This window comes from Erpetoichthys calabaricus, chromosome 11, assembly GCF_900747795.2.
Source record: "Erpetoichthys calabaricus chromosome 11, fErpCal1.3, whole genome shotgun sequence".
In the NCBI taxonomy this organism is placed as follows: Eukaryota; Metazoa; Chordata; class Cladistia; order Polypteriformes; family Polypteridae; genus Erpetoichthys; species Erpetoichthys calabaricus.
Genome location: NC_041404.2, coordinates 96431794 through 96442452, shown reverse-complemented (window position 1 = coordinate 96442452; position 10659 = coordinate 96431794). Strand labels below are relative to the sequence as shown.

The 10659-nt window shown below is 39.1% G+C and overlaps 1 protein-coding gene across 1 annotated transcript in view; it reads right to left on the bottom strand.

Moving 5' to 3' along the window:
• Positions 1-1243: 1243 nt before the first annotated feature.
• The window catches only part of LOC114660743 (cathepsin D-like), an 80936-nt gene continuing 71520 nt past the window's right edge, over positions 1244-10659 (bottom strand). The window contains exon 9 of the mRNA XM_028813636.2: positions 1244-1588. Within this exon, the coding sequence (XP_028669469.1) occupies positions 1427-1588 (162 nt within the window). The 3' untranslated portion in view covers positions 1244-1426. The remainder of the gene's footprint in view (positions 1589-10659) is intronic.

Sequence of the window (10659 nt, the reverse complement as noted above, 5' to 3'; positions counted from 1 at the left end):
TTCAGTTACAAAAATCAGTGTCTTTCCATAGGTGTATTATGTTGTCCATCATAGTTGTCATTCATTGAGATCATTTTGTGCTTTCTGGCTCAAGGAGTTTCAGAGGGGCCTCTACAAAAATCTCAGTTCAACTCTGATTTACATCTTTGTTATCAGGTCAAGTACAAGCAGGAACTGGTACAAAGATTTCAGTCACTTACTTTGGAATGCAAGCTGGAGGAAGGTGAAGCTGGATGTCTGCATCCCTGTTATATCTGTTCTCTTAACAGTCCTGGTGTGCCCACTTTGTCCTACAGCAGAAAAGAGTGTGCTTCATACACTCCACTAACAAATCTATAATTAAATTAATTGTTTAGTTTTAATCTAGCTATTTATTATAGATATTTTAAAACCGTGTGATCTGGTGGAGCAGTGGCCAGTGTTCATACCTTGAATGTTTAGAGGTTCAGAATGGGCTTAGATAAAAGAGATGAATGTTATTTACGTCACAGTGCATGAAGAATTGAAGATTTTTGTTATAAAGTTTTGAAGGTCCCTGAAGTCCTACTGTCTACCACATTAGCTTGTAAGTTATTCCATGGATCACGTTACCAACTGTGTCCCTGTGTTCTCGATAAACCGATTTTAAAGTAACTGATTCAATGAGCTGCACTAATTAATTGAAGGGTGTGCAGAGAAGACTTTCCCAGTGTCAAATCCTACTGTCAAATTATTATTATTATTAATAATATTTTGTCCTGATGACAAAATCTAGGTATTCAGAATTTCTATTACTAAAAACAGAATTATTAAGGTCGTAATATATTCCATGCAAACACCAGTAAATAACTGCTTTATACAATGAATCATGGGACTATGAAATACTATCATATGAAGTAGGTGATGCAGAAAACATAATGACTTTTAAAGAAACATATAAAAGAGAGACTGGGACAGTTAAGCAAGTAAGTGAGCTTGATTGGCTCCAACTAAGGTTTAGATATATGAAGAACACTAAAGTTTGAACATATTTTTAGAGATAAATAATGCATTTTTTAAATTTGTTCTTTAATTTGATTGCTTAAATAAGAATCCTTTTTAACTCTGATAAGCAGGTCTAAAAATTATTTTCATAACATTTGCATACTACAGAAAAAAATCCTGCTAAGAAACATTTTAGGTATAGATTATAAAATTATACAAAACAGTACAAATGATACAGAAATATCCACATTGCCTTAGCTTTCAGTATTAATTCAAAAAGTTTCAGGATCTGTAACTCTTCATTTGTATTTGAACTCAATACAAGCAAAGCAAAAAATCATGCTGCAAGGCAGAGCTGAAGCTATAAATTTTGGATGATTTTACTTTGTTGCACATGCTGTTAGACATGTTGCCATCATTAAAGATGCCTGGTTAATTCATGCAAACACGTTCTGTTGTAATCTTAAACTGCTGTGGCAAAACCGACACGATCATACTCCCGATCAAAAACAGTGTAGTACGGGCCGATGAAAACATCTCCCAAAATCCACAATGGCCCAGCAGGTGGAGGGATATCCATTCCCATAAATCCACTCAGACAGACAGAAATTCCAGATAGGGTTTCCTTAAAGAGAAAAAAAAGCAACAAAATATAATTTTATTGTTTTTGTCATCTTTCCATGTTAGACTGTTTTAGGTTTCAATTTATGCAGAACGTTTCTTAAAAATGAAAAAAAAAAGTAACAAAATGTATCAGATTATAAAATGGAGATGGTCAATTGTTTAGTGTGATTAATTAGAGGAAAGTAAAAATTTAGCAGCCATTCTGCTAATACAGATGATCGTATGACAGTGACAGAGAGAGATGTGCTTCTGTTCATTCATCATCCGTCATAAAATACAAGAAAAGTCATATGGTCGAATAAGAATATTTCAAAATGGCTGGCGGCTGTTTTTCTTATCAATTCCGTTTCTATAATTACATACGGTAAGAGGAATCCTTGACTTTTTGCTTCCTAAACGAATGCTTAAAAAAATAACATATAACAAGTGAAAAGAAAGTTTGAGGTTTACAGTTTGTGGAAAATGTATTTGCTACTACACTGCCTGGCCAAAAAAAAAGTCGCCACCAAAAAAAAAGGTCATACACTCTAATATTTCGTTGGACCGCCTTTAGCTTTGATTATGGCACACATTCGCTGTGGCATTGTTTCGATAAGCTTTTGCAATGTCACAAGATTTATTTCCATCCAGTGTTGCATTAATTTTTCACCAAGATCTTGCATGATGGGTGTATCACTTCATCTGCCTCTCTTCTTACCCTGATGTGCCCATCACTCTGGAACAGGGTAAATCTGGACTCCTCAGACCACATGACCTTCTTCCATTGCTCCAGAGTCCAATCTTTATGCTCCCTAGCAAATTGAAGCCTTTTTTTCCAGTTTGACTCACAGATTAGTGGTTTTCTTACGGCTACACAGCTGTTCAGTCCCAATCCCTTGAGTTCCCTTCACATTGTGCATGTGGAAATGCTCTTACTTTCACTATTAAACATAGACCTGAGTTTTTCTGTTGTTTATCTTCGATTTGATTTCACCAAACGTTTAAGTGATCGCCGATCACGATCATTCAGGATTTTTTTCCGGCCACATTTCTTCCTCGAAGACGATGGGTCCCCACTATCCTTCCAGTTTTTAATAATGCGTTGGTCAGTTCTTAACCCAATTTTAGTAGTTTCTGCAATCTCCTTAGATGTTTTCTCTGCTTGATGCATGCCAATGATTTGACCCTTCTCAAACAGACTAACATCTTTTCCACAACCACGAGATGTGTCTTTCGACATGGTTGTTTAAGAAATGAGAAGCAACTCATTGCACCAGTTGGGGTTAAATAACTTGTTGGCAGCTGAAAGATAATCGCCCATGCAGTAATTATCCAATAGGAGGCTCGTACCTATTTGCTTAGTTAAATCCAGGTGGCGACTTTTTTTTTGGCCAGGCAGTGCATTTCAATTTCATAAACTTGTTATATTTTTATCTCTGTTTTGAAGTAGTGCCAGATTTTCATCTAATTCCTGACAATTCATAAAGGGCAGTAGAGTGAACAAAAGATTCCTATTTAATGATTACAAAAATAAACTCATACAACATCCAAGGTGGACAAATAATCATCTGGGGTTAGATTTATAAAACTTAAATACACACAAAGAGATGCCCAAAATGTGAATATGCAACAAGAAAAAGTCTGCATTTATAAAAAAAAAAAAAGAATTTGACCAGAGAACTTGCATGTATTTATAACAACTCTAATCTATGCATATGCATCATTTCGTACACAGTATGAAATGATGACACCCTTTGATTAAGTATGGAAATGCAGCAAAACCAGCTTAATGATGACTCATGCCTATAATCTATCTTACTAAACCACAGTTAATTTATGCATGGCAGACGCACCGAGGTGCATGCGCACTGCGGCCTTCGCACCCACCCCAGAGTCCAGAGTCAAACGCAGCGGCATCCCAAAACGCGGCAGCGCCCGCCCCAGAGTCAAACGCAGCGACTTCCCAGAGTCAGTAGGGGGCGCCCAAAACCAAATAACACAATGTGCTGCGCCGTGGCGCCTGCCCCAGAGTCAAACGCAGCGGCTTCCCAAAACGCGGTGGCTTCCCAGAGTCAGTAGGTGGCGCCCAAACAACATGGATAAAAACAATAAACGAAGGCGCCCACACAAAGAAACTGCTTTAGTTCAAACCAGAGTCAGTAGGTGGCGCCCAAACAACATGGATAAAAACAATGAACGAAGGCACCCACACAAAGAAACTGCTTTAGTTCAAACCAGAGTCAGTAGGTGGCGCCCAAACAACATGGATAAAAACAATGAACGAAGGCGCCCACACAAAGAAACTGTGTTAGTTCAAACCAGAGTCAGTAGGTGGCGCCCAAACAACATGGATAAAAACAATGAACGAAGGCGCCCACACAAAGAAACCGCTTTAGTTCAAATGGGGTTATTGAATTAAATGGAAACTTTACCATGCCTACGACCTGTGAACTATACCTGAGGTAAAGCGTGCACGCCAGGTTGTACAGCCGCCCGGACGCGACCGGCCACACCACCGCATATACGACGACACAGCCATAAAAAAACAAACACGGGACTGCATGAAGAAAAACAATAACAGAAGCACGTTGAAATGAACTGTCCCAGGACGCACCCACCCTCCATGATATTTCATCACACACCGGCTTCTCCTCTGGGAATGGCCCATACTGCTTTCGCTTGTGTTGACAAATATTGCATCGAATTGGAACAGTGCACCCTGAGCCAAATCACCACCGCAAATGTGCCCAAATGTACGTGTTACATCTAGATGACGCAGTATATCAACCACAGAGCTAATAATGAGAAACGTAGCTGAAGTCATAAACAATCACCCATTAGCAAACTCTATAAAGATGCTACATGAGGTTGAAAGAGAAGCCAATACAAAAGCAGAGGTGGACGGTGTGGCACCAACTACAATTGCCTTAGTGCTAATAAAGGACAAAGAACAGGATCCGAGACGATACAATGTTCCCATCGTTAATGAAGTGGCAATTGTGTTTCAAAGTGATGACGGTGAGCCTCCGTTTCACCACGATATTGTCATGCATTTACGTCCTGATGGAAACAAGGCGCCTACAATGCGCTTCTGAAACACCACAACCACATGAGTCACAGCTCCAAAAAGAAACCGCTTTAGTACAAATATGTTTATTTAATTAAATGACTTATCCCAAGACGCACCCACCCTCCATGAGGTGAATGCCATTCTTGGATTTGCGATTCTTTCGAGAATCGCGGGCTTGCTGGTAATTCATATCATGAAGCCACTTTTATAATGTGCTTTGGCATGACAGACATATTAAACCTCAAAAGTGACAAATATGATGTATACAACTTTATTGTAGTTCCCTTTTAAGGGGTCCAATGCTGCATGTTAAAGAATTTATTTGAGTTTTCCAGAGTTTATATCAGCTACTTGTTGTGACTTCACTGGATTAGAAACCAATGCAATCCGTTGTTGTCAATAATTGCATTAAGTAAAAACACGGGTGTGATTCACTCCCTGCATACTGAAAGCTATAAATCTCATGCTCTACAGCCTATTCATAGCCGAATGGTTTGACGCTGCTTGAATAGTATGTAAATGATCATACATAAAAGAATGAGTTTTAAGGAATGCCAGGAATTTTTTTGCCAATGATGATGACTGTCTTATGAACTAATTTAGACTTCCAAGAGCCATTCTCTTAGAACTACATGCTAAATTGAGCCTGGCATTAGAAAGAGAGACTGCCCAAGGTCGGGCGACACCTGTTCATATCCAGGTTTTAACAATGGTCGGCTATCCGGCATCAGGCACCTAACAGACGGAAGTGGTTGACAAGTCAGGAATTTCTCAGCCAAGGTTCAGCTCCAACATGACTATGTGCTGGAAGTCCTAAAACTGACTTATGAGGTGCTACATTCAAGTTCCGTATGGTGTAGGTGTAAAGGTCAATATAAAAAGTTAATCTGCAGCAATACCTGGTTTTCCTAACATAAATCGGGGTAATTGATGGCACTTATATTGCAAGAAGGGCACCTAGTAAAGATGAAGCTGGTTTTGTTAATCATAAGCATTCCATTAATGCACAAATCTTCAGTGATGCCAAGATGTGACTGACAAATATCAGGACTGATCTGGCATAATTATTATAATACCGCATAATAAAGCATCTCCAATTACAGATGTTATTTGCAGATTGATATTCAAAAGTGCTGATGCTCTTTTTCCTCCTACCGCTGCACTCACACTCTGCTGATGAGCAATCCACTTTTTAACATTTGCTTTTTAAATTGCATGCACTGCAGCAAAACATGTTGCCATTTAATAATATACTAGCAAAATACCCGTGCTTCGCAGCGGAGAAGTAGTGTGTTAAAGAGGTTATGTAAACATATATATACATATACATATATATATACATATCTACATATACACATATCTACCTATACATATATATATATATATATACATACATATACACATCCACATATAGATATATATACATATACAAATCTACATATATATATATATATACATATGTACATATATCTACATATATATACACATATATGTACATATGCACATATATATATATATATATATATATATATAAATATAGACATACATATATACATACATACATACATTAACATAGGTAATGGTTGGCCAGCAAGTCAGCTAACATCCGCCGCGGTGCCTTCAGTTGTGAGAAGTAGATCATAGAATGGTTGAAAATAGTTTACTGTCAAATAATGCAAAGAGTACGCGACACGTGTTTCGCCCTAATTCTTGACACATCAGGCGTACACACTCACTGCACTCCCTTACGGGAATCGAACCTCGGACGTCAGCGCTAGAGGCGAAGCCCCTAACATTGCGCCACGGCGTGTGGTTCGTTTATTTGACAGCATGTAGATCGGTGTAATTACATTCACGGCATTCGTAGTCTGAATCACAATCTGATTGTATGGGTGGTTACCTACCAGGTAACGCTTATGGTTGGCCAGCAAGTCAGCTAACATCAGCCACGGTGCCTTCAGTTGTGAGAAGCAGATCATAGAATGGTTGAAAATAGTTTACTGTCAAATAATGCAAAGAGTACGCGACATGTGTTTTGCCCTAATTCTTGGCTCATCAGGCGTACACACTCACTGCACTCCCTTACGGGAATCGAACCTCGGACGTCAGCGCTAGAGGTGAAGCCCCTAACATTGCGCCACGGCGTGTGGTTCGTTTATTTGACAGCATGTAGATCGGGGTAATTACATTCACGGCATTCGTAGTCTGAATCACAATCTTGCTTTTAAATTTTAATTAAGAAGAAAAGAAAACCTTTTTAAATTGAGGGAAAATATACCAATAACAATTTGTTAAGGATCTGTTTTTTTGTTAAGCTGCCTTTACACAGCCTGTCCGCTGTTTTATAAACGAACGGCATATAAGGCCATCCTTTCTCCTTGCTTAGCGGTTCTGTATTCTTTTATTGTTCGTTTATTACGATTGTTATAGTTCTCTTTGTATACCACGTTGTCAGTTCAGCACTCCGGTTGTAATATGACCAAGTTGTGCAAGCTTACTGTTGAGAATGCAACGTATAGTTGTACAGGAGAAAAGCAATCTTGCCAAACTTAATTTAAACTTACGGTTTACACCGTGCTTTGTTTCTGCCTTAGCTGCACTTATGAATATGCTTGTATGCGTCACTCGCTCGCTTCTTATTGTTTTGCTGCCTTCTCAATTGTGTAATGAATGTTTTCTTCAGCGCTCTTTGGGGCTCTTCCTTGTTTTCTACGTACTGCGTTCACAGTCAGTTCACGTGATTACGTGGGAGGCGTGATGACGCGATACGCAACCCCGCCTCCCACGGCCAGCGAGCTGCAGTCCATTACAGTATATGGACAAAAAAGAGGTTCCAGTTATGACCGTTACGCTTTGAATTTCGAAATGAAACCTGCCTAACTTTTGTAAGTAAGCTGTAAGGAATGAGCCTGCCAAATTTCAGCCTTCCACCTACACGGGAAGTTGGAGAATTAGTGATGAGTGAGGGCTTTGCCTTTTATTAGTATTTATTGTGCTTGTTGCATCCGCCCTTAGGCCACCAAACAAAGGTTCTTACCTCACTTCTCTTGTAAGCATTTTCTAACATTACAGGTAAATCTGTTTATTATATGTGTATAAGGTTGACTAGCATAGTCTATAACTGTTTATTTCTGAGTGGCAACCAAGCAGGGTTCGAGGTGTGTTCACATATACACATTTACAAGATGACTACAACTTATACTGGTTAAACTGCAGACAAATGTGTATGTCATATTTTATAAATCTTTTTGGCATACACATACTTTCACACTTTTATAAATCTGACCCTGTATCTTGCTGAAGGGATGCAGCATTTAGACCCATCTGTATGTACACTTTAATAACCAATCATGGCAGATAAGTGTAGTCCTACTATACCTAAGGAACATCTTACTAATGTGAGTTGTCATCATTTCAGTGATGTTCTCACAATAGATTAACTTTATGTGTAAGCCCAGAGAGAAGTGAATCCAGGAATATCCAAACATCTTACTACAGAGTGCGATACAGATGAGAAGTGTTGACTGTTTTTTTGCCAACAATAGTGACTTTTTAGTTCCACAGTTAAGCAATAAAACCAATGTGTGAATATTATTGTCCTTTTCTGACTAACATGAGTGGTCTTTTTTTAAATTATGTAAACTGGGACAAGATGGACGGAAAAGCAGAAAACCCCACCCAGCCAAAGGATAAATGCTGCAAATATTGGCATCCGTGAACTTCAGATAAACAATATATTGTTGTACATATGAAAGGCTGAAAAAATACACTTAAATAACAGACCAAACACATCTTCCATACATCATGTAGCCCTGTTACAAACTCGTACAAGATGTCACAAAAAATCAGAGATCTCAAATTAATGTCAGTATTAATGACTTTTCAATTAAAAAGAATGTAAGGACAAAAAAAAAATAACATCTAAAGTTTGCCAAAAAACATACTTAATAAAATTCAAAAGTACTTAAGCAATATTACATTCCCAGATGATTCAAAAGTGAGGTATGAGTCCAGATAGAGTATGTTTTACTGTGACTGTGCAGGTCTGCTCCACTCTCCCAGTTCATCTAGGGAGTTTCTTGAATACGCTACCGCTGATAATGTACCCAAAGTATGACCCAGCCAATGAGGACATAACACACATATAGTAAGTGCTTTTATTACAAACAGTCAAAGCAGTATTCCAAAGTGCAGTGCAATTTTCTTAAATAAATAAATAATCCGTAAAATTAAAGGTTCTGGTGGAGGTTGAAAACAAGCCATAAATAAATCCATTAAACAACATTAAAAACAAACTGGCAGGATACTGTTCTTTAAAATCAAGACCCCGGTGCTTCCCTTTTAAAACTGACATCTATCCATCTTACCCTGATCAGGCCCCACAGCACGGGGAGACGTCCATTCAACAGGCACAGTCAACATTATACCGGCCCGTGTCCCTGCTGCCAATCCCACAGTGTTCCATGGGGAGCCTCTACCTGGATCCTTTAGGCGAGATCGCACCCTGAGCACAATGACTGCTCCTGCCACCTGGTTGCTCAACAGGAGTGATCTTTCAGCCATGTCCTAAGCACCGGCCATACATTCCTTCCTGTGGTCTTGCTTTCCCATCTGCCTGCTTCTTCTAGTCTTCACTGGCTCTCTCACTCTTACCCAAATGTTCTCCATTCCTCTCTTTAACCTCTGTTCTTCTATCTTTCTTTCTGATTATTCACTTGATTCCCCCCTCTGTCCTGTGCAGGCTCCTTTCTCCTCTACCTCCTAATTGGGTACGGGTGTGAGGAGCTGCTCTCTCTGTGGCATCATTTAGGTATCTGACTAAACCACTCACCTCCACACATGGACATGGTGTGGTCAGCCAATTCCCCAATTAACTGCGGAGTGAAACACACTGGCGCACACTGGCACCCAATTGGAGCTTGCCCTTCTCAGGGCATGTTTATTTATTTAAAACGGGCCACTAAATTCCCAGCTGCAGAACCGCTATACCACACTTAACGAGTACCAACAATGCATTCTACAGTAAAAATTTCACAACATAAAGGGCTGCCTGTCTGGCAAAGCATTTCTAGTGGCAAAAAAGCCTCAAGGATGGTATAGAAAAGTGAGCAGGCACAGCAAAAGGCCCATAAACAGCAAGAGATATAGGCTGGCATGAATGATGAAATGAAGTAGGTGTCTGTCAGGGGATGCAACAGAAAAGGATCTTCTTGGGGTAAGTCTATATACTGTAGCATTTGTGCCAAACAGTAGACCTCAAACAGCCCAACACACAATAAGACACACAGGGGACTAGTAGGGGGCTGTTGGGTCCAACTCTCTTGTTTAATGGGAAGTAAAAAAATGTCCTCCAAAGAACCAGTGAGGACTCTCTTTTCCTAAACATAGGGTAGGCAACCCCTTGAAGATACCTTGGAAGGCTGTCCCTTTAAAGGCCGCTGACAGAACAGAGATAGAATAATTTTATGACCACAATAGGACATTCTGACCTCGTGCTCATGAGATTCAGCAGATCCATTTGAAAGCAAACAACTGGTAGAGTCTTTAGAATAGGGAGGCAAATTGTCTTAAGGCTTACTAGCAGGCAGGAAGACAGGTCAGAATAAGGCGGAAATAATAATAAATATAGAAAGCCAGTAGGAGCGATGTTTTGTGTTATATTGAGCAATGAGATAGACTAACAGTGTTAGGTTGAATTTTCCTTAAATTGCTTGTCTATTCTGTAATAAGAGTATGTTAAAATACTGCCATCTTCATGATGGTGTTTTTCCATGTACACTAACATTTATATAATGGGATGAGAACATGTTGTAACAGAAGGATGTGGCCTAAATGATTTTCCTAAAAGTGACATTTAAAGTTTATGATTAAATTTATCAAGAAAGCATTCAGTTTTACTAAAATCCTTTAAAGTGAAGCTAGGTCAACAAAACTGGTGTGTGCAACAGAACAAATTGAAGATTTTTTTTTTATGTGAAAACATCCCAAGGAAAGAAGAGCAAGTGAAAACCCTCACAATTAGA